We start from the raw sequence: 25,420 nt of genomic DNA on the forward strand, positions 1-25,420 counted from the left end.
TTCCTGTACACCTAATATATCTCAAAGATGTTTATCACACTTTGACACTGGAAAACCACGGTTTGTCAAAATGGGACATGAATTAAAACATGTAAAAAGAGTATTTCCTACTCCTTTTTTCTATAAAATTGGTTAAAAATATTTTGTGCTCATCAAATATTTGTGCTTCTTTGTGGAACTTTGCTTGAGAAACGCTAGCTAGCTAGTTAGCACGACAGTTGCAGAAAAACAATGAGTTGTTGCTTGAATCATCTTACATCATCCTGCACATAGAAAAGTTTTTCTTCCCTGTCACAACTCACGGTAATGTATGATCTTGTTAAATGCTATATCTGTTTTGACGTTTACTGCCATGATGCCAGGTCTCTCTTGGAAATGAAATTTGGATAAATGAATAATTAATAACTAGACAAGATAATGCCCACAATGTCATCTTTAAAATTTCTATTTTTTAATCTCGGAGACTGGCAGTCTTGTTTGAGAAGCAGCAAACCTGCGTCAGAAGCAAATGCGTCAGTCAAATGCTGGTTGGAAGAACTGAACAGTGAGTCAACACCAAGGCATTACCTGGACAGCCAAGAGATATAATCTCTCAAGTGTGTTCTGGGTCTACCTTGATAGCCTCTTTATGGTAGGATATGCCCTGAACACCTCACCTGGCTCTTTTTGATGTGGAGGAATAGTGGCTCTACTCTGAGCCCCCCTGGAATAACTGAACTCTTCACCCTATCTCTAAGGGAGAAGCCAGCCACCCTCAGGGAAAAGGACATTTCCACTGCTTGGATCAGAGATCTCATTCTGTTGGTCACTACTCTAAAGCTCGCTTATAGACAAAAAGAAAGCCTGACTATGTGAAACGTTCTTTGTAGTACACCTCTTTACAAGAAAGAACAAAAATGCTGTACTATTCACTAAATAAACACATTCAGAACCAATTATTTGGAGCAGGTGAGGTTGAAAGGGTGAGTTGGACAAAGTTGGGCACCATATAAAGCAAAACAAGCTGGAAGATGCTAAAATCTTTAGCTTAGCAGAGCTCAAGAGTTAATGATCATTCTCTTCGGGCTTGGCATTACACGTTGCTGTTGGATTCAGTCAGAATATATTAGTATTTCCACTGATATAAATGTAAAAACAAACAGAAATGTGATTTTTTTTACTCTTTATTTAAGTGAAATAAATTCCCTGTGACATAGAGTACATTTTTATGAGCATAAGATCAATTTCTTGAGCTTTGCATGCATGCTGGCATCCACTTGACTGTGAATCAAGCCAGAAGCCAAACAATAGACAATAAGCCTCTAAAAAATCCCAAGTTTCTCCTGCCAGCTTGATTAAAAACTTCGGGGATCTGTTCTTTTCATGCCCACAAGATGGAACAAGATAAATTACCCACTGCTGTCATTTTGCCTCTGTTGCAAGGTAAACATATCATTTTGTGCATGATTTCCTCCTGCCTCCAGCCAGTAGGTGCAACAGATCTTTATCCAGCAGATGACACACACAAAAGAAACCCAGGGGGTATTTATTAAATTATTAAAATAGTTTAATTAATAAATAAGTAATAATAAAATATATGCATGAATTATGAAGCTATTGCACGACCTAGACACTTCCAACTAGCAGATAAATGAGAATATGAAATGCTAGTGTAAGTTCAGTCATAGCCTGAAGTTTATGAATTACTTGTGTGAGTACCAGAAACTTTTACTTTTAACTTTTTTCCTGCAATAATCCAAAAAATACAGAAAGTATTGTACATGCATTCCTTACAATGTGACTCTGCTTTTTTATGATGTTGTTACAACTTTAATTTAATGTAAATGGGTTTTTTTCACCATTAAAATTCAGTATTTGTTGTTTTAAAAACACAGAAAATAATAATGCCACATGCACAACACAGTTTCGTTGCAAATGAGCCACTCTGTAGTATGTGTGTGTTACATTGTTGCGGTAAAAGCTGCCAGTCTGTCTTCTTTTGTTATGCCTTTGTCAGAAGAAATGTGTGCATGTGTGGAATCAGGGTTTAGAGCGGCGTGGGGGTGTTCAAGCTTGTTTTTTGTTTGCTCGTCATCTCCCTCCCTCCCTCCTTCCCTCCCTCCCTCAGGGTCAGGTAGCATGCACAGCACACTCTCACACACACTCCCACAGCTTCAAGAGAGCACACACACATTCTTCACTATCTACCCAGAACCTGCTTGGGTGAAGACAGCATGTGCGTCTGTGAGCTGTGAGGATGGAAAAGAGAGTGTGTGTGATCCAGACTGACTTCCACCAGTATAGACCCACCATTGCTCTCCACAACAGACCCCTGGCACATGTAAGAAAAATGCCTCTTTTTCTCTGGCACTACATGTTTTCCTTCTTCACTTAATCTTTGCTTATTCATTTTTTGCAGACTTTGTGTTATTTAATCTCTCCTGGTTAGTTTTCTTTCTGGCACTGTGCTTCCACCATGATGCAGGGCTCTTCCTTGTTCCAGGCCCACACCTCTAGAAAAAAGGGGTCCTTCATTCAGCAGGGGGCATCAGAGTGTACAGGATCATTTGTGAAACATAGTGTATGTGCTTTTCAAGTTTTTTTTATTTACTTTAAGATTTTCCATGTTTCAGGATTAGTATCATTCTTAAAGTTTAAGCTGTGAGCAGATTAGATTAAAATAGCTAAATGTGCAGTTTTTCCTCTTCTTCTCACAAGCTCACACATACATTTCAGTGGAATGCAAACACAGACAAGCATCAGAAAGCCTGAGGAGACTAAAACAGGGAGTTTCATTTGCTTGCTCACCGACTTAAGGTACTGCTGAAGGAGCAATTACAGCTACTTTGAAAACATTGGAAGATCTGAAGATTTATAGCAAAGAGTTTTATGAAGAGATCAATACAACTCCAAACTACTGAACTGGAGCCAGGTAGCAACTCCAGAGTTCCCCTTAAACTCATTGACATCATTCTTTATAGAATTAAATACTAATATTAAATGATATCAATAATGAAAAACAGTAAAACAAAGTGTCTGTGAAGGTCATCGCAGTGGAGCTGGGAAAGAAAAGTGTCTGGACTTCTTTAAGCTTCTTGAAGATGTTTCACCTCTCAGTTGGTGGAGAGTCCCAGATTCTTAAGCCCTACTGGGAGTGTCCCTAAGAGGGTCGTGGACTCCCTATTGATCCTCTGCCTGATCACATGAAAACAGGTGTGGGTCACTATCAGCCAAGTAAAACAAAGTATTAAATATGACAGCAGGGGCATGGTTTAAGACCTGTACTGCAGCCTGCCACCAGGGGAGCATCACAAGATTTTTGGCCTCTTTTGGCGAGCTGTCATGTTGTGCACCTTTATATTAATGTATACTGTCTATGGCGTATGCGGAAATTAAAAGATCAAACGATATGAAGTAATTTAAGGTTGTACTTTTGCTGATGGCTACTGCAGAGTAACTAATTACCATTTTTAAGTAACTTGCCCATCACGGATGATATACAACTCTGTGACCTAGATCATGGTGGCTCTTTCAGCTGGCAAATGCTGGTTCCTGTCTCTCTCAATAGTTTCACATGTAGCAGCTGGGGCTGTCAGCAAAGACACAAAAAGCTCGGTGGTTTTCTTCTTTGATGATGGTGCATGAGGGTCATGCGGCTCAGACAGGATACTTTGTTTCTTTGTGTGTGTTTCCTCCTAAATTGAAAGGAATCCCACTGATCCTCAGATAATGTTATGTTTAGGTCTACACACTTCAAGGTAACTACAGTCAGTGTTGTCTATAATCCATCCAACTGTTATGCGGTCCAATAATGTAAGGTATTTCAAATCAACCCTCTCAGGACAATAACTCACAAAGAAAAGAGCAGAACTTTGTTGCGCAGCTCTTCAGTGTAACTACATGATGACAGTCATATCACTGATATAATTTATAAGCTGGTATTATTGGACCTGACCTGCAGTCAGTTGACCACATGAGTGTAAGTGAGCTGTGAGGTGCTTCGCTGATCAAAGGCTTGCGGTACCTCGCTCTGCGACCTGGATCCAGAGTTCAGCCAGAGGCCAGGCTTCGCTCTGTGGTCCATTTATCTGGGAGCACTTTGAATGCTGAGGATTTTTTACTGCTCTGTTGCAGCAATAAGCTAACAATTCAAGGAGTACACACACCTGGATAAGAAGCACCCAAACACAGTAGATGTCCATTACAGGATCAAGATTTCTACTTAAGCTCTGGGTCTACAGTCACAGTCTTACCTGTATACTGCAATGGCCAGTAGCCCTGCAGATGAAAAAAAGAATAAAGTGCATTCATCAAAGTCACTCTGAGTAAAACTTAAGATATATATCATGTGTCTCTTCTCAGACATGTATGCAGACAGATGTCATTAATCTCAGTCCTCACTGTCTGTTAGGATCTTTTCCATTTACACACTGTGCTATTACCTTTAGCTCACTAGAAACACTAACATTAATCACTTTTTCTACCAAATAATGGGCCATTATCACACAAACCTTTACATTTTATTAACAGAGGAATGATTTAATTTGCACATTCATTGAACAGCCTGAAATTAGTCATTAAGGCTCACCATAGTAAAACAAGAACATTTAAAGTTTCTTCTGAAGCTATTTAGTGGTTGTTAGTGGGATTGCAGTTTACCATATTCACAAGTTAACTGGTTCTTAAATATGATCTCACTAGGGACTGTATTACTAGTTTTAACACACTGCTACTAAGAATTCCCAGCAATGACTTTTGCTCAGGCACATTTTGAAGACTCTAACTTTATAATTCCTGAAGTTTTGTTTTGCACCTACATATGCAAATATAAAAGATTTTAATTTCCTTTTTTTATGGATATTAGTGATGAATGATTAGACTTAAACATTAAAGGTGATTGACATCTATGCTGAGGTTTTAATATTGAAAAAGCTCAAAATGACCTTCAAATGCCAACTTTACCCAAAATTTAGAATTAGTTCTTTTTTTTCCAAGGGCTTGAAAGTAAACTGACTATCACTTGCATCCTTCTGTCCAAGCTCACACTCTGTTAGTCTTTTACTCTTTATGCTTCAACAAGTGACAGGATTTTTTCACTGCCTGTGCAGATGTATTCAATTAAAACTGAGCATTAACTAAGCAGCTTTCAAAGCTTCAAAGCATGATCCAGAGTTTGCATAATGATTTTATTTCTTTTTTCCTGAAATAGTTTGGCTGTTGCCTACTTGACTAATGTGAATATTAACTGGGATAACACACAGGCGGCATTAAGCCGTATTGAACCATCTCAGTATTTAGCATGGTAACTTTTGTCTGTGAAGGTTCTCAGTCATCCAGGTCATCGTAGTCAAAGGAGTTTGCAAAGAAAAGCGTCTGGACTTCTGTGAGTTGCTTGAAGACGTTTCACCTCTCATCCGAGAAGCTTCTTCAGTTCTAAGGTCAAATGGCCGAGAGTCCCAGATTTAAACCCAGTGGGAGTATCCCCCCAAGGAGGGACAAAGGACCCCCTGGTGATCCTCTAATCACATGCGCCAAGGTGTGAAAGCGGGTGTGGGACCTAATCAGCCAGGGTTTCGGGTGAGCTCATTGTGAAACCTGGCCCCACCCTATCATGTGATTTCCTGAGGTCAGATGGCCCAGGATGTGAGTGGGCGTTAAGGCGTCTGGGGAGGGAACTCAAAACTGGATTATAGATGGCAGACAGTTGGTGTCGTAAACCACCGCCTCTGTTCAAAGATGGTCGCTCACAGTGGACATAGATGGCCTCTTTCACTCCTCTTTCAAACCATCTGTCCTCTCTGTCCAATATGTGAACATTGGCATCCTCGAAAGAGTGACCTTTATCCTTAAGATGCAGGTGGACTGCTGGGCTCCCCTGTGTCACCTATTGTAGCCAACCTTTACATGGAGGAAGTGGAAAGAAAGGCTCTTGGCTCTTTTAAAGGGAGAGTACCCAGCCACTGGTACAGATATGTGGACGACACCTGGGTCAAAATCAAGACACAAGAAGTGGAATCCTTCACTGCGCACATTAACGCCGTGGATAAAAACATCAAGTTCACCAGGGAAGACACAAAAGATAACTGTTTGCCTTTCCTGGACTGCGCTGTGCACATTGAAGAGAATGGCAACCTCAACATTGAAGTTTACCGGAAGCCCACACACACGGACCAGTATCTCCTCTTTGACTCCCATCACCCTCTGGAACACAAACTTGGAGTAATTAGGACCCTACACCACCGGGCAGAACTTGTTCCCTCTAAGCCTGAAGGGAAAAAGAAGGAACACACACATGTAAAGGAAGCACTGAAAACATGTGGTTATCCTAACTGGGCGTTCATAAAGTCAGCAAAGAGGCACAGAAAAGAAGATCAGACACCAGCGAGGGAGGATAAGAAAGACAGACGCAACAACGTTGTCATCCCCTATGTAGCCGGTGTATCAGAGAAACTCAGGAGAGTTTTCTCCAAGCACGACATCCCAGTGTACTTCAGACCCAGCAACACACTCAGACACAAACTGGTTCACCCGAAAGACAAAACTCCAAAACACAGACTGAACAACGTGGTGTATGCTGTACAGTGCAGTGAGGAATGCCCAGACCTCTACATTGGAGAGACCAAACAGCCACTTCACAAGCGCATGGCACAACATAGAAGAGCCACCTCCACAGGACAAGACTCAGCAGTCCATCTGCATCTTAAGGATAAAGGTCACTCTTTCGAGGATGCCAATGTTCACATATTGGACAGAGAGGACAGATGGTTTGAAAGAGGAGTGAAAGAGGCCATCTATGTCCACTGTGAGCGACCATCTTTGAACAGAGGCGGTGGTTTACGACACCAACTGTCTGCCATCTATAATCCAGTTTTGAGTTCCCTCCCCAGACGCCTTAACGCCTACTCACATCCTGGGCCATCTGACCTCAGGAAATCACATGATAGGGTGGGGCCAGGTTTCACAATGAGCTCACCCGAAACCCTGGCTGATTAGGTCCCACACCCACTTTCACACCTTGGCGCATGTGATTAGAGGATCACCAGGGGGTCCTTTGTCCCTCCTTGGGGGGATACTCCCACTGGGTTTAAATCTGGGACTCTCGGCCATTTGACCTTAGAACTGAAGAAGCTTCTCGGATGAGAGGTGAAACGTCTTCAAGCAACTCAAAGAAGTCCAGACGCTTTTCTTTGCAAACTCCTTTGACCATGGTAACTTTTGGTGGTAACTACTAAAGAGTAACTATTATGGCTGTCCTTATTTTCTGCTACACATTATACTATTACAGATACTAAACATAGTAACACAACTAGAGGTCAGCACACGTATGCAAGTAGTCCCTATACTCAGACGTTTTTTCTTGGAAGTTAAAGATGGCATTAAGAACAGTAGCCCCCCCCACCTGCAATCTTCTGTTTAAAAGTGGCAGCCACTCAAAAGAAGGTTTAGTCAGGCAGGGGGTTTGTTTCAGAAGACAGGGAATAAGTTAAATAAGGATTATTTTGAACTGTGAATCAATAAAAATGTGGAAATGGATTAAGAATAGAACAACAGATTAAGTCCCCTTTTCATATTCATAGTCCTCAGTTGACTTCAAAGTATATTCAGGGAGTGCTAACAATTTGTACAGCGCTGCGAATCAGATGGACACTTGGAAAGTTTGTTTTACTGAGACATGAGGTGCAGAAACACCTCAGAGCTTCAAGTCAAAACATGAAAACTTTGCTCAAGTGTAATCCCCGGTCTTCACACAAAGCGGGAATGCGCTGTGATAGAGAGAGTACTTTATTTGTGCAATATCAACAGTGGTCCTGGCATAAGGGGTTAATCCCTTTGATCATGCTAAAGGTGAACCATTGATGTGTCACATTTATCTTCCTCTTCTTTTTCTGGCATCGGCGTGCAGATTGATGCTAAGTGCGACGGTAAATCCCGCACTGACAGGTGAAGGTATTGTGTGTTTAATCTGACTACAGGCAAAAGGAAGTTCAGGTGTGTCAGGTGATACACATGTGATAAACCGTGTTTTGGACAACATGGTAATTATCACACTTTAAGAAAGATGATAATGCCCTCACTACTTTCCCTGCTGACGAACTGTGCAGTTTGTCAGGCATGAGCAGTGAACTGGCTGTCAGATCTCTGACAGCCCAACTAATGACAGCTCTTTTTCAGATAGCAGCACTCAAGCAGCAACAGGTTTTTGTGCGTGTGTGTGTGCATGCGAGCCTGCCTTTCTGTACAGTAACACAGCATATGCTTTTTAACACCTTCTTCGATGGATAATCACATTGCTTTTTTCCAGATCCACTTCTTGTTTCTTTTAGAAGTTATTCCAGAAGTACTTGCAGAATCTTGTTAGGTGAGCAGAGAAAAGAAAAGAAAATGGATTTATTCTGGCAGAAAGTTTAAATGCATGCAGCAGACAGTCGGTCTGTTGCTTTGGATAGTGCATTTTGTGTGAAATTGAAACCATTTCCTGCAATACATTTAATGCGGTGCTTTATTGCGTTAAAAGACCTTGTCTAAGAATTCAATGCAGAACAGCTGACATTTCTATTCACAATATATATAAATACTATTGTTCCTAATCAGAGGTTCAGAAATTCCATGCTTCTATTTCAAGGTCACAGTTGCTACAGCAGAAAACACCATCCTAATGGTTATCTAAACTTAGCACAAAAGTAAGAAAATGTGTGTTTGGTTGATTATTTGTCCATGCTTCTTGGAAATAAATCTTACACCGCTGGAAAGCAAGGATCTGGTTATTATAACCAGACCTTTGAAAAAAAAAAAGTGAGTGAGCAAAGTAAGCAAACTGGAAACTAACTGAAATTAAACTAAATAAAATAAATATAAAAACTAGTTAGAAATGAAAAACTATAATAACTCTGATGGAAAGTCTTTTATTTCCCCTAAATGGTGCCACATTTGTCGTTTGAGCAGCAGGGTTGAGCATGTGGGTTGGACCTATGAAAAACTTGCCACAATTGAGCCACACTGAGCTTGGTAGTGTAATAGGATGCCACTGCTATAACAAGTGAATTTGCAAAATGTCTTCGTTCCCAGAGATTCAAATGTAAGTCGTATTATCCGGTTGTTAAGTGATGACGTATGAACCCTGCTTTGGTGTCCAAACTACTCTGCGTTTATTAAAGCTGTCGTGTTTTTAACATGTTTTATTGCTTTGTGTCTTGTTCTATTTCATCTGAACAAGCCCCTTAAAAAGGCAGTGATCACTGTCGGCCTCTCTCGGTTTTTATTACCACTATTCATTTTAAAGCTCAGTTTTTAAAACCTTACAATGTAACTACAGCCCAGCCCATGCAGCAGTATATGAATGACTAACCTCGTATTGTGGATGGATTATCTCAGTTGATTTAAATTTAGTCCGTTTGCAGAATCCTGCCATACGATTGCATTTATCCCTAACCATCAGGAACTCTCATGTTAACTTTTATTGAGTGGGAAAAAGTTTGCATTCGCCCTCCAGCTTCACTGTGTTGATAATATGCTAACATAGCTGTGTAGCTACCCACCACATAGCGCATCATTATATACCAGCTAGCCCAACTTCAGTAACCCTACAAACATCACTGCTGTTTAGTTTTCTGTCTTCATTTATGTTGGAAGTGATAGCAGAGCTGTACGTTTTAGTTTTTCAGAAATCTCTCAGTCAGAACATGCTATATCATGTTTAGGTGGAAACTGGCGAGCTAACTTCCTGTAAACTTCTAACTCTGTTAAATTTAATAAATTCTGTTTTCATGGATGTTAGACTTCATTGTTACAGCTGGTAGAGCAGCCACACTGATAATTTTGTTAAAGACAAAAGGATTTAGACAGTTTTTAACTCTCAGTGCTGCTGCAGTGTTCTTTTGACTTTGGGACCTGAAGCAGAGTTTGGACCTGGAAACGGCTAATGAGGTCAGAATTAAAGACCAGATTGTAAAGCGGAAGGGTTTAGTAACTGCAGCAACCGCAGAAGAACATGTGAAGTTCTGGAGTGGGGTTGCTTATGATAAAGCGCCTTGTGCTTAAAAGTCACCTGTGCTCTGATGCTAACTGAAGAGTTCTAAATCTTTCCTAGCATTAATATTGGCACAAAAACTGATATTCATGGCACGGGTTTCCATGGTTATGTAGCTTATTTGTGGCCATACAGGGAAGGCTAGCTGGTATTTTATTGTGAAAAACTAGTCAACTTTCTTATTTCACTGCCACTCTATCAGTGACTAGATAAGTTGCTGGCTTCAGCTTTGTTTTAGACTCCTCCAGCTCTGCTTTAGTCTTTGGCATACACTGATTCAAATCCCGAGGACATCTTGAATTGTGGTGTACATTAATCAAAAACGTGGCCTGGATTTTGAGAAGACCTTCTATTAGAAAACCCCCACCAGCAGGAGATCTAGAGTTACCAGTCTTATGATAGAGAGCTGACCTCTTGCTTGATTTCTTACTTACTTCCAGCAGCACAGTTGTTAGTTTTTATTGTTGCAGTGCAAACCAGCAGGAGGCCAGTTAGGTAAAAGGGGAGAAAATGTGGGCTCATACTGGTGTATTCTTGGATGTCTTTTACAGGGCAAAACTCCCTGACGTGTGGGCTTGTGTGTGTGTCAGATGTGGATTTGGAGGAGTTGGGGAGTGGGGAAGGCCAGACAGAAGTGAACAAAAGTGAGAGAGACTCAGTGAGAGCGCCAGACAGCCTAGCTGAAATACCAAGCCTTCTGTATGCATGCGTGTATTTGCAGATGTGTGTGAGTGGTGTTGTGGGTCAGGTCCCTGTTATTGCAGCCCGTTCATACAGAGGAAGCAGGGATGAGGGAGAGAGAGGAGCTCAGGAGAGCCATAGAGCAGAGTGACCGGCTCCTTTCCAAGGTCCATGAACTAGAGGAGCAGAACACCCAGCTTAACAAGGAAAAGAATGAGGTGGCCACTAAATACCGAGCTGTAAGTCTCTGCTGCTTTTCCCTCTATGCCTCAACTTTATTCTTTCCCTTTCCCCTTTTAAATAAGATATTCTTTTGTTTCACTAACTTGATACTTTGGAACTCACATAATTTGTGATTAAGCTTGAATTTCTGCTCGATAAGGGATTTTGAACGTGGTCATTATACCAGCCCCTAGTGGATGAAATTAAGTGGATAATGATACCTTTGCTGAGGGAGAGACAGAAAGAGAGAGAGAGATGGAGTCACTATGGCAGTCGAATTAAATCTGGATTTTCCTTTTCTTGCTGTGCTGACTATTTTCCAACTGATTCTTTTATGTAGTGAAGAAGCACAAAGTATCTTATTTTTATTTGTTTTTTGTACCCAGACTGCTGTCAGTGCTGTGGGGCACCATACTGTTCCTTGGCTTCAGACTCACAGTATTACTGGTTTATTCCAAGGAGGAGTGTTTGAGTGGCACATCCCCTTCTTTATAGCTTTATATGAGAAATAGAACAACCACATTCTTGTCAGTCCATAAAAGAAGCACGACAAAACTAGCACAAAAGCAAAATTACAAATAAATGATATAGTTCCTTTCTTCTTAATTTCCAAATACCTAAAGTGACACGTGTGAACTCAGCTTTTGCCCACTGAGGATTAAGTCTGGTGATGACTCCAACCCCAGTCCTAACCCTTACTCTAACAATAGGTTTACGTCTTAGCAGTTGGGGAAACAAAGAAAGTAATCATTTTAACTAATCTACATCAAGAAATATTCACATTAAAATAAAAATCTGTTTAGACTTTCTTGAAAATATAGGTTAGGAGTAACTTCCTATGACAAGTTCAGAGTACTATTAAGTACTAATCAAGTACTACTTTTGCAGTACCTGGCTGTTTGAGATATGAACTGGAGTGTAAATGTGGGGCAGTCTCTTCTTCTTGTTGGTGGTCTTGGCATTCTGGTTGTGATAGTGCCCAGAGTTCTACGCTAAACAAACATGATAAAACAGAAACCTTCACCTGTCTATGAGCAGGGGCGGATCTAGAGAAATTTTTTTAGGGTGGCATGAGGGTGGCAAAGAAATCAAGTGGGGTGGCAATATCAAAGCCTTTTTTTCAAACACATATGCAGGTGGTTACATATAGTTATAATGATTCAAATGCAGTAAGTATACACGTTTTTCATATGAATATAGTCTATAACTTAATTATTGTCTGTAGCCCACATAATTACACACTTTAGTTACATAAAACATGTGAGTTTTGATGTTATGTATTGTATAGCCTGTATAATAAATAAATATGGAGCCCAATAAGTATAAAATCCAGAAAGCTACACAACATGGGGCGGTTCATTTACAAACACAAGTCTAACTTAAGTTTCACACTGTTTTTGTTAGAAAACAGTCACATTGTTACAGCTTAAATTACACAAAATGTCAGAAATCTGCACTGTCATGAACAAAAATTTAAACCTAATTTTTCATGATTTGTTGGATTAACCCACTGAGGTCTGAAATACAACCGGCCATTTTTGACTCCTTTTGAGTTTACGTTTGTATTTCCCCCTCAAATTGTTTCATTTTATTTTTTTCCCCTTGCCTTGTTTGGGATCATTCTTTTCAGCTCAACTGAATTTAGTTGGTTTTTTTTCATTGACATACTGCATTAGTATTACTGATCTGAAGTCACACAAAGAACTTCAAATCCTAGTAGTATTTTTTACTGTAAAAAAAACCCACAGACATGTTGAGTAAATTTTTATAACTTGAAATGCAAATATAAAATGTACATTTTGTAAACATATACAACTATTTATCTAAAAATGCAGCCAATACACCTGCCGTTTTTTTCATTTTGTACAACTATTTAAAAATATTACTAAAACTAAAATGAGAGAACAATCAGGACAATCAATAAGATGCCCCACAAATGATGTGTCACAGTAAAAAAAAGGTTTGTGACATTCATTAGTGCCCTCACTGACACACAAAACAAAACGACTACTCAACAGAACAACTACACAAAACAACACAACACACTAAGTATACACTCCACACTAAATGTCACAAATCTCCCACATCTAAAAACTCTCTCTCTCTCTCTCACTCGCTCGCTCTGTCTCGCTGCCTTTTGGCCACCATCCCCTCTCCTAGTCTCCAAATCAAGGAGAGGGTTTGCGTTTGCGTTACCTGTTTTGGTGCTCTGCACGTGTAGGAAGCCTGTGTGTAAGGCTTCAGACAGTCTTCATGAAGCAAAGGTTTCTGTTGTATAAGATTTTTGGTAGTTACATCAAAGTTAACTTCCACCTTAGCGATGGGGTTAGAAGTAGGTTAGGTTGGATTTTAGCTATGTTACACAATTAGAAGATGCTACTGTTCAAATCAACTCTAAATTTGGCATGACAGCTTCTTCTGTTATAACATCTCTATTTGGTTAATAGGTGATAATGCAATATAAAAGAGGAAGACTTGAACCTAACCCTGACAAGTGCAACAGTATCGACTTCTTATACTTGTGCGGCTTTTCCATAAAACATTATTTACAAGTTTGAACTAGAAGCTCCTTTTTAGTGGACACAAATCCTGATGTTAATAATACATGCTATATTCTCAGGAAGAAGAACTTGAAAGCTTAAAAAGTTCAAAATAACTGCTTTCTATGTTCTATTGAGTTAGAGAATTATTTAGAGAGATTTAGGTGCTTCAAGATAACTTCTTAGTTGTGAGAAATAAATCCATCCTTCAGGCAGAGGATTTAGTGTGAGAGTGCTGCTGCCAGTGTTTGTTGAAAATGCTCCAGGGTTGCCCATGGGATCTGGTCATTATTGGTGCTGAGTGCCTTAGCAGACTGTTCATATGGCTTTGATGGAATACATCATAAACGCTTTCAAGGAGCTGGACCGCGGCCTTTGTCACTGTATTTTACCAGCGATCATCTTTTTTGTCTGTGTGTGCCTCTAATTACAGTGACCTTCAGAAGATTTCTTCTGCATAGTCACTTTGTTTGATGACTTGCAGCTGATCTCCCTTTCTTTATTGATATAACAAGTAAGTCTTTAAACTGGGTTTAATTCGGAGGAAAATAGTTTCCTTTATAATCAGCATTCTTCCACATTTTATAAAGTTATTTCAGCAGAGACAAAGTGTTAGGACTATAATCCCCCCCCCCCCCCCTTTTTATTACCCTTTTAGAGTAAAACATAACTTTTTTTATTGAAATCACCAGGTGTGCGCTGGCTCCCACCGTGTCTTTTCTTCACTGCTTAGATTAGCCAGCCACAAGTAATGATGTTAATCTGCGGAGGAGACAGATCAGCCAGCAGAGTTCATATCTCGGAGACCTCCAGATTTGACTGCAGTGAAAAATGTGACCCCTTGTCAGAATTGTTTAATGCTAAGGAAGACTTCCAGTTTTCCAAGGGAGTTTTGTCCCAGGCTTCATTACCCAAGTTGTTTGCTGAAGCTGGAGGGACACATCTGTTACCCGGGGTACAATAAATTCCTCCTTATGAATCAACCCTGATGCATATCTGCCCTGTTAGGTCAACACTGTTCTGGCAGATTGACATTCTGTTGGCTTCCTGTTAATAAATGCATAAAGGGTCATATACTATTAGACTGTCAACCCCAACAACCAAAAAGATGAAAGTTTTCCACTTTGTTGGTCTGGCTTTCCAATATTAAACTAAAGTGATTCAATCCAGCCTGTGAAAAAAATCGTTTTGCTTTCCTTTTCAACAGCTGGTGTCGTGGAAAGACAGCTGACAAATTAAAAAAACTCAAATCTTTTAACCCCTACAGTACAGACGCCCAGCACCTTTGTTATACTGTGGTGGTATTTTACAGGCGTGGTTTGGGTCGTTAGAGAGAAAGGTCACAAATTACGAATTAGTACAAAGTTGGTCTGAATGATCAGCTTTGTTATATGATTTCAACTAGGTTATGTAAAGTACAGACATTTCTATTCCTGACGTATGTGGTGGCCTATCTCCTTATCATTTTTTTTTTCTTGAAATTAGTTATTTGGAGTGAGGCCAGCAGACACGAATCAGCTACAGATGCTTTTGACAGAATACTTGTCAATCAAAGTAGCCCTAAATCAGCTCATATTAATACTATTCATTCAATTTATAACAATAGTTGCCTTATGGTGCTTTATATTGTAAGGTGAAAACCCTACAATAAACTCCAGGTTACAGTGTACAATAAAAAAATTCCAGGATATAGATAAATGACAGAATGAGTTATGTCAGAATGCACATTTGTTGTGAAGGGACAAACTATACATACAGTAGAAGCCAGAAACTTTATACTAGCCTCTAAACGTGTTATTTCATATTTTAAAGTTAGGTATTTTAACATGGAAGTTATGGAAGTGACTTCACTTTTGGATCTAAAACCAAGTGGCCATTTGTGGAACTGCAACTTTTTAAACTCTGCCTTGGCTTAAATTCTTCAGGAGGTTTCTGCAGAACAAGCATAGTACAAGCACATCCATAGTTAATATGATATCTGAGTTTAAATTAAATTAACTAAGGTTTCCATTCCTGACCTGTTAGTGTGGCTACAGAAAAAAAAAAGCAATACTAAAGAACAGATGGTAAAACTAAATGAGGAATTTGAGGGTTGCCACTGCACGATAAACTGAGTTTTTCCTTTTTCTGATATTCAGACCAACTTTGGTACAAATGGATATAAACAGAAAATGCCACTGTTTACCCCCCAGTTACTGCTAATGGGAAATAAATGTGCCTTCTTGCAGCACTATCCAGATGCCCCAATTCTGCATGTGGAAAAACTTTCAGCCTGGATAGACTTTGGAGTTTCTGAGGCCTGAGGCGAACTGTGGGACAAAAGACTGGCAGGGAGAGATGAATGAGCAGTGTAAAGAAGAGGAGTGAGTAGGGTAAAGAGAAGCTAGGGAATAGAAGATTGACTTCAAGGGCAAGAGAGGGAGGGAGCAAATGGAAGAACAAATTAGTCAGGAGTGATAAATTTTGACAGGATCTGGAACTGGAAAGCCTGCGAAATAATGCTAGAGACACATTACTTTGGTAGTTGGAAGATATTTCTTCATGAAGTCTTTATATTTTCTCCTTTACTTTTCACCAAACACATTTACCTTATATGCAAAAGATGTCTGCTTTGAGATTAGGAGGACAAAAGCACAGCATCAGGGAATCACGCGATAATTAACAACTAGTACCAGTCCCGAGCCCGGATAAATGGGATGGATGCCAATTTGCATGCATAAGACGATGGTTATTGTAAAGACTGACATTCCCGTAGACAAATATTAAATCAAATTTGCTCAAAGCACAGCTATGAAAAAGTGCAGCTTCACAGGAGTGTTAGCATTTAGATATCCTGTGGAAAAACATCCAGCAGATGAACCCGTAGCCTCCCCTTCCCTCTGGTGTTATCACTCATCTTACCCTGACGATGTTAAAAGGATGGCTGTCAGTTAAATACCAAGCTTCCGGCCTCAATGAGGCAATATTTTGAGCTTCAGACACTATACAACTATTGGCTGTATTTGGCACAGAGAAAGCCAACACAGCCAAAGACATGTAACCAGAGGGCTTTCCTGTTATGCTTTTACCTAGTAACCATGTCCTCACATTACATTATAACTCTGTAATCACAGTCAACTGTAATTTCAATCTCTGGATGAATAGCTGAATGAATAAGACCTAAAACAGCAGTGTAAACAGGAAATTTGCTGTGTTTCATAACGTGACTTGGTTTGAGAGTTGGTATAATGAAAATCTGATATAGTCTCGAGTTATCTGTGTGTCTGAGTCACTGGCAGCCTTGTCAGATATGTGAGTGTTGGTGTTGGACATGAGCAGTGTCTGGTTGGGCAGCCTGGGCGAGCTCAGAGTCTCAGGCTTCTCTAGCTCTAGTGGGAGTAACATGAACAGAACTCTCTGTGCTGCCACTCTGCATAAGAACCCAGACCACATTTTCAAAATAAAACAGTATAAATTCTCAGAAAGCCTGTGTTTGTCTTTTTTTGTGGCTGAATATCTTTCACGATGGCATTGGCTTGTCCTGCCTCATATATCTGTGTCCACTGTTGGACGACTTTAAATTTAGTGTTATTCTAACTTTTTGTAAATTATAAAGGTCATGTGTGATTTTAGCTGCACATTTTGTGGTTTAGAGCAGGATAAGTCATATACAGCACATGATTTTGTTTTTCCTGATAGTTCCAATTATATATATGTTAGATATAATTAATGCTACATATTTATTTATTATAGTTTGTGCTGTGTCTTGTCATAAATATACATCATTATGTACAGGTAGCATGCTACATACCAAGGCTTTTACTTTCCTAAAAATAACTTAAAACAAATTATATGTGAGATACTGTTCTTTACTTCTATCACTCAAAAGAATAACATATATACATTAATGATACTCCTATCTCATGCTTCAATACAGCCACCATATTCCTGTGGTAATCAGTTTTTTCTTGTCTTAATCACAGTACCATCTCCATTATTGATGTTAGCTCAAATAAGGAAATGCTTGGTTAAGTCTTTGTGGGGTCTCAATAACTTCATTAAAAAAACGAAGGAAACCCCCCATCAACCCTTAAATGTAAAGCACAATACGCCTCTTTGTTCTTGCTAAGATGAATGCTGTGGCATTGTGGGTGACCATGTGGGCGTGGGCACACATGACATTTATGTCAATTATAACCGAGAGGAGAAAAGGCATTCTGACTTACTGCCCTTGTTTTTTCTATTCTCTGCTTGGGCTTTGAGGGTACAGCTGAGGGCTGCGTTTCTGTGGTAGAAAGGCAGAACTTTACAGGCTTTTCTTTGGACCTGACATCCTACACCAACCACCATCCCTGTGGAACACCCTTGGATCCCCACCCGAGAAACGAGGGAGAACCACCTGTTTCTGGACTACAGCAAGGGAATAAAGCAGCAGAGGTAGCCTTTGTGGTGAAACAGCCTTGAGAGTGGACCGAATAGTGGCAACTTTCAAAGGGGTCCTAGTACAGAGGAATGTTTGGATTCCAGCAGCTTATACCAGCACACCCATATGAATGGCTGATTGAGTGGGAGTGGAAGAACGAGATAAAAAAAACAAAGAAGAAAGACAGGGCTGATAAATTAAGGAAGGAAAAGAATGGTGAGCAGAGCTGCAAATGTGTAAGGGAGGGGATCTGTAGGGTGAGTATAGACGAGAGCACCACAAGGGAGGGAATTACTACTGTCACTCCTGTTCAGACCCACCTGGAACAACCAGAACAGCTGTACACCTAGTCAAAGGAAAAGAAAAGGACTCAGTTAAGCCTAGCTGTGGGACGGAAATACTGTTGGGCAAGCTGCAGCATTGCTAAGCAGGTGAAGTCGGAAGCGTGTACGCTAGAGGAAGTACCACAGAGATGATGTCTGGGAGACGAAATCAGTGTCGTCACCCCCTCTTTGATGACTCAGAGGAAGCCAATGGGAACCATGCAGATAATGGACCAGAACCAGAACCTGAGGAACTGGATTGGGATAGCTATAGCACCACACTGGAGCACAGAATAGCAGCTGTGGGTAAAGCATACATTATGTATGGCTAATTCTGGAGTATATATTGTGCTGGGAGAATTTTGTTTTTTTAAGACAACTGGTGTTTTCATAGCAGGAAAAGCGCACAAGTTACTCTGTAGATATTTAAGTTCCCCAGTAAACACCACAAACAAAGGCAGGTAAATGTTAAAAATCCCAGTTACCTGACATTTTATTCTTTATTTGTATATTTAATTATTATATTCTTTATTACTTATAATAATTATTTTATTGCTTATACATTTGTGTCTCCTCTTGTGACATATGGTAAACTTGAGTTTAAGCTAAGTGAACAATTTGAAACTAAGTATAAATAGTAAAAAAAAGTAATAGTGGCATATGTTCTCTTAAAGACTAGCAGTTGTGAATTACCAGGACAATTTTGTAGTTTACTGTGGCTTTTGGGACTGTGTAGGAAGTGGTAGAAAAGATAAGAGAAGTTAGCAGCTCTTTTAAATGAATTTTTGGGGGCATTTTGTACCATACAAATCGCACAGTAAAGATAGACAAGAAAGCAGGGAGAAGTTAAAAAAAAGTGATAGTCGTTGTGGAATACTTAAATTGTATAAAAATATTAGCGGTAGTTCTAATAGCACTGCTAGCTGAAACTGCTACCAGCTCCACTGCTGAGTTATAGCTAGCATAGCAGGACAGGCTTTAAATACGATTTCGTTTCAAAGGCAAACAAGGTATAACACTTAACAAATGTTCTTCTTTACAGAATTATAATATATATATATTTAAAAAATACATTGCAAGACATGGAGGTGTGTTTTATCGTGGGTATTCCGGCTGGGCCTACCCTAGTTAGCTAAAAGCAATAGAAAAATGAATAGCGAAGAGTAAAATTTAAACAGATAGATAAATGATAATTACAGGTTGAAGGATGTAGCCTGTGAGGAACCAGCTATGAAGGACAGTATCGATGCCGTCTTGTTCCAGTAGCCCACTTCTCATCAGGGTGTCCTGGTTCCTCAACACCCGACGTGGACCTTGTTAACCCGGGTGATGTCTGAGCCAGTATGGCTTCTTATTTATGTCTCTCTCTCATGTATGCGGTAGGCTTGATTTAGTATATTAGGGTTCTAGGCTAGGACTCTTACTGGATACAGACACCCGGGGTGGGAATCAGAGCGTTAGGTGCAGTGTCTCCCAAGCTAGGCGAGTGGCTTTAGCAGATCCCAGGAACAACATCCAAGATCCCTGTCCAGAAGAACACAGTCCTAGGAACAGCTAAGATACTGCACAGGACCCTCAAGCTCCCAGGCCTCTGGTAGAGGACCTGAGCTTGAAAGATTGATGGCCCACAGGGGCAAGAGGGGAATTTATATATACTTTTATAGTTTACAATGTATCGCAAAACAGTTTCTTTTGGTTTAAGAATTCAGTCTCCAGCACAACAGTATCTGATAGATGTTTGTACAATGCCAATGTGTTTGTACTGGTTTTAGCTTAAAGAAGGCCATTGATATTAAGCTCCCTTTTACAATTACATCTTAATTACAGTCCATTAAAAGACAATGGAATCACACTCATGATCTATCAACTTAAGGGATAATGTCAATTTAAGAGACTGCTACATAAATTTCTAATGTAGAAAATGCCAGTGCTTTATGAACCCTAAGGGCAGGATGGTACTTTAATAAAAGATTTTTACAGAATTATAAGTACAGGTAGGACAAACTATTGTATATTAATTACAGGTTGACTGAACAACTTCCTTTCTGCAGTTCTGTGTAATGCATATCTCACTATAGAAAAATGTATGTGTAAATTTGTTTGCACATACCCTTTGTGTGTTAAATAGGCTTGTATTCCATTCATACCTGGTAATACCTGTTCAGTAGTGAAGAGGTAAAAGGGTTAAAGGTGCAAACAGCTTTGCACAGAAACTTGTGCGAGGAACTTAAAAAAAAGCACGGAAAGTCCTCCAACCAAGTACTTTTATGGAAATAAATACAGATGGAAATGTGGTTGCTTGATCATTTCACAAATGCCCAGATATTTGGGTATGCTATTTGCTCATTCCAAATGCCTTGCCCATGATGACTGGCCTATAAGAAAGTAACTGTAACAAAAGCAAAGCTCTCATAATATGGCCCTTTCACTACTGTTATGGATGGCAACTGATTAAGTGATCTGGTGTTTGGTAGAACTTGCTTATCTGGTTGGTAATACACGTGACCGTGTTACTTCTTAGCAGTACTATATTAAGGCAAGTGCCCACTGACAGAGAGACGGTTCTTTGTGACTTGAAAGAGGATAAATTTCATCCTGTGGTAAGATTATCTTTGCATGAACGTCTTGAGGTTTGCTTCAGCTTCTTTAATTCAGCTAATCCCTTTATATTACACGTTTATCCTTAGCCTTTAACTAATGGTGTCAGATTTTTCTTACCTTATCTTGCCCTTCTTTAAACTTTGCATAAACTTTGTTGCTGCATAAAAGATCTTTTACAGCTGGATTACAAGTTGGTATACAAGGTCTGAGGACTGTGCAAAAACAGTAAAGCTGCACAAAAAATGTTATTCGTAGCATATCTGGGAGAAATCCAGCTAATGCAATAATTTCTATAATACACATCTACAGTTTCAGTCAGTTGAAAAGTAAGTGATTTAATTCTTAACTCTCAGGAGCAGGAGAGTGCCCAGGTATCTGAACATCGCTGTGCCCAACTGGAGAAGGCAAGGTGTGAGCTGGAGCGGCAGCTGTCGGGCCTCTCAGACCGTCTGGAGGAGGAGGAGGCCTGCTCAGCCCAGCTGGCCCTTCACAGAGACAGGCTGGAGGCCGAGTGCAGCAGCCTCAGACGAGACCTGGAAGAGCTGGAGAGCGCTCTGACTGTAGCCGAAGAGGATAAACAGGTAGGGCATTTTTGGATCTTCATCATATGATAACCTTTGGAACAAGGATTTTTGCGCAGAAAGAGAATGACTGATTTGTAATATAGACGGAGCATTTAGGAAGACGACAGATTGGCAGATGAACATACAGTTGTCATCCTGCTCTTTAATTCAAAACAAGCAGTAGCCAGGCAAGGAAACTAAAGACTGCAAGAAGCACTGAAGCCAGTGGATTTTGGCAAGTGGGAGGTGGATGGCTGGTGGTACATTTACTAAGGTAACAGGCTGACTAAGTTAGACAGGTTAGCCAATCATAAAAGTAACAAACTGAGGAAATAATATTGCCAGAAATGCACAAAGTCACTGATTACTAAATAGAACATGACATAACTTCAAACCATGACAAGATTATAGTTTCAAAAAGCAACACTAGGGCCATATGTCTGTCTGTGTAGGATCTCAGTTGTCCCGGTCATGGTAGTCTCAGGAGCTGCAACAGTCTGGTTTTAAGAACTGAAGAAGCCTGTTGGACTCTAAAAAGTGCAGTCGCCTTCTTTTCAAGCTCCTAAGACTAACACAAGAACCACCACTTTTCCAAAATATTAAATCTGAATGTAATTTGTAATGTAAAGTAATTAGCATCAAGTAGCATAGTGTTGACTGGTGAAACATTGAGCACCAGTACTCTAATAGACTGTCCCATTCCTGTCTACAAAATAAAAACCAGAAAGCTTAAAAAATGGAATTGAAACCCAAACAATGTGCATGGTTTCTGTTTTCAGTGAACATTTCTTTTCATCTATTATCATCTGTTTTAGAGGGAGTGAGACATCTATTCAATCCCTGACTCTGAACAGTTATGAAATGTTAATCGTATTGTAGTTTGTCACAGTATTACCTGTTTCTCTCCAGATTGGAGGTAAAACATCTTCCCACCAAGAGTGCTTGCACTCTTCTAGTCTTTTTGTTTTTCCCCGCTTTGCAGAGGCACGGTCTTCTCTGTGCAGAAACTAACAAGAAAGGGCTGTTCAGACACCTCCATTACAGCCCCTGCCCCCCAAACCCCTTTATCTATTTCACTGAGGTGTATTAAAGGATTAGGATGCTATCTTTGTTCAGGAATGCTGCAAAAATGTGTTGTGCTCACAACACTGTGCGTGACAGTGAATTAAGAGTTCTCTGGGTAGCAAAGCAGTGCTGAGTTGGCCTCTGAAAATTTACTCCGAACAATTTGATCTGCTCCATGATGTTATAAACTTGATCCTGTAGCTATATGATGATGATTTTTTTTGCTAAGTGGCCTCCCGTGTGGTAAAGATACAGTAAGAGGGAAATGTGAGGGAGCTCAGAGAAGAGAACAAGACCAGACTGGTTTGATGGCACAAAGCTTTGAAAAAGAAAATGATAAGACCGCCTCTGATGCCACAATAATCTTTTAGCTGGACAAGATGTGAGTAAAAAGTTTTGACTCACCTGTTCACTCTGAAATTTGTTGTAAAACATATAAAACACATTTTTCACTTCTCACCTTTCTCTCTAAAAGAAGAGAAAGCTTTGATGTTTATTAGAAAGAGAGATCATGACATCTGTTTCTGTCATGAAAGGAGACAATTGTTTTATGGTGCGGCTGCAGTCACAGCCTACAGACTCAAACTGCTGTATTCACAAGCAATCATGGTTACATGCCCAAGCAAACAGCGGTAGCTACAGAGGGAGGGCTTTTAGCGGAGTTAGATAAGAACAAAATCTATGTACAGATAGCTTAGCTTGGTCATTTTTTGAATGAATAAAATATTATCTGGTATGCAAAGTGCCAGATGTTAAAAATTGCTATTAAGTTATGACCTGTGTCTGTTTTCATAGCTGTCACACAGTGAGGTAAGGACACTGTCAGAGCAGCTTTTTCAGAGGGACGAGGTGGTCCAGAAGCTGCAGAAGGAAAAGGAACATCTGGTGGAGCTCAGCCAGGTATGCTGTTAAGTGTATGATACTGATATACATCATTGCAGTTCCATAATACCTGGACTAATGTCTATTAATAGCTAAGCTCCATCAAAACTACAGTCTACATTTTCCACAATGCAAGTAAACTGCTTTTCTTTTTTTGGCCTCATAAATGACCTCATTTCTGATATCTCTCCAAATCCACTCCCCTTTCATTTATAACATAGATTGGACATCACAGCCAAGCAGAGATAAAGCTTATTTTGGTCATTTTTTAGAGGACTTTATGGTTAATGATGGATACCTTAACCCGTAGACTACACTGTTAGTTTCCCAAAACCGATAAACTCCTCCAAAGCAACAGGGTTAGGGTTTGCACTATGCAACTGTTTTCACACACTGAGTTGTATGAGAGATTAAAGGTGCCCTATGAAGGTTTCTTATTGCCCTAGAAGACATGTTTACATTCACTTTTGTTTACTTTGGCGGCGTGTGGTTAGTGGTTCAGCTGCAGGGGAGGGGTGGAGCAGCGGGTTCAGGGTGTGGTGACAGGGGAGGCTGATGCACACCTGAGCTCCATCATCTTGTCATGGCTCCCCAATAAAACATTTGCTGGGACCTGAGGTGGGAGGTGTGTGTGCTACAAGCAGGGCAGCTGAAAAGTTGACCAGTGAAAAACACAGAGCAAATAAAACCGTGTGCAGCTGCAAACGCTGTTGGTGTCGGGAGTGTCACATTTACAAAATCTGATTATGTGTTCCTTTATTTTAGAAAGTGCATTGGAAAATTTTACAAGATTGACTCAACACCTCTAGTGTTCAGAAAGTGGTTAGGGCAGTCAGAAGGTAGTATGATATAGGATATTTTAATTTTCACCATTGATGAAAATCTTCCTGCCAAACAAACATTCCTCTTAGTAATGTTATGATTCTGTCATGTAACAAACTTTTGATATTTTCTATTTTATCTTTATCATTTTAAAACACTGACTCTGCCTCTTGAAGAATGTTTTCCTGATATCCCAGAATATCTGAGTACTGTTAAAACACAATAAATTACCATGTAAATTAACATCAACAGAAGCACACACAAGAAGTACATCAATGTTCTTTGATCTTGGTCGTATATGTGAGTCTGTCACCTGCACAGAAGGTTCTGACTTGTATCTGTAATCTTTACGTGTACAACACAGACATAAATATATAAATGAGTCACAAACCGATAAAATCCTAGAATTTCCCACCAAAATTAGAGAGCAAACTTAGTTGCTGTGTACCACACAGCAAGCAATATTATTTTTCAGGTAATTCCTTTAAAAGATGTACCAACAGGACAAACATGTTTAACCAATCCAATTAATCTCCACAAAGTCCAGTTCACTAGTGGAAATCAAGCCTAGCCAAAAGCAGTTGGTTAATATTAATCCAGGCAGCTACGCCCTAGATTTTAAGCCTTAACAAAATGCAAACAGATTTCATTAAACATGGAGCGATTTTTATTAGAGATTAAAAATATTATTTGTACTAGGCTGTAAATATGTTATTCTTATGACTTGTTTTGAATCTGTGGAGATGATTCGCTTTTACAGCCAACCTCAAGCGGCCATTACAGGAGTTTTTTGGCACTTAAGCATTGGCTCCTTTTTTCAGCCCACTGCCTATAACAGTCCCATAAATTTTTACATGAACAGATTATCTTTTGCACTTCAAGCTAATTTATGCATGTGCATAATATCTGTTTGCATTTTTACTGAAAAACATTTAAATTGTAAATTTAACTCTTCCATTTCCCAAAAGCGTACAGAGATGCTCCACTTGCTGTTTGACTCGGAATAAAACATGAGTTTAGGAAAATGGAACCATATGGCCTGTGGACCTGCCAGAAGTGGCATTCGTGATAAATGTGCTCTTCACCAGACACAGACCAGTCTCCTAGAAAAAAAGAGAGATCTGAAGAATTCGCAGCCCTCAACAACCCCATGTTACTTATGACAGCTATAAGAGGCCCTGTTTGCTAATTCCTCCCAGATGGTTCAACCAGTAGTAGCAGCCTTCTTCACTGTGTAATCCATGTGGACAAGTTAGCATTAGTACTCATTATGTTCCTACTGTTTGCTTAACATGTCTCAGATTATGGATTTA

The 25,420-nt window shown here is 39.8% G+C and overlaps 1 protein-coding gene across 3 annotated transcripts in view; it reads left to right on the forward strand.

Annotated features, from left to right (window-relative positions):
* Positions 1-2,154: 2,154 nt before the first annotated feature.
* LOC100710904 (putative uncharacterized protein MYH16) overlaps positions 2,155-25,420 on the forward strand; it is a 53,468-nt gene continuing 30,202 nt past the window's right edge. Inside the window, exons 1-3 of one of the 3 annotated variants that reach the window (XM_005447932.2) lie at positions 2,155-2,320; positions 21,129-21,356; positions 23,199-23,303. In XM_005447932.2, coding sequence (XP_005447989.1) covers positions 2,237-2,320; positions 21,129-21,356; positions 23,199-23,303 — 417 coding nt within the window. In that variant the 5' untranslated portion in view covers positions 2,155-2,236. Of the gene's footprint in view, positions 2,321-10,659; positions 10,927-17,977; positions 18,477-21,128; positions 21,357-23,198; positions 23,304-25,420 lie in introns of those variants that run through there. The other 2 variants (XM_005447931.4, XM_005447930.4) reach the window with 2 other exon arrangements.

Source organism: Oreochromis niloticus, linkage group LG8 (assembly GCF_001858045.2).
Source record: "Oreochromis niloticus isolate F11D_XX linkage group LG8, O_niloticus_UMD_NMBU, whole genome shotgun sequence".
Lineage (NCBI taxonomy): Eukaryota > Metazoa > Chordata > Actinopteri > Cichliformes > Cichlidae > Oreochromis > Oreochromis niloticus.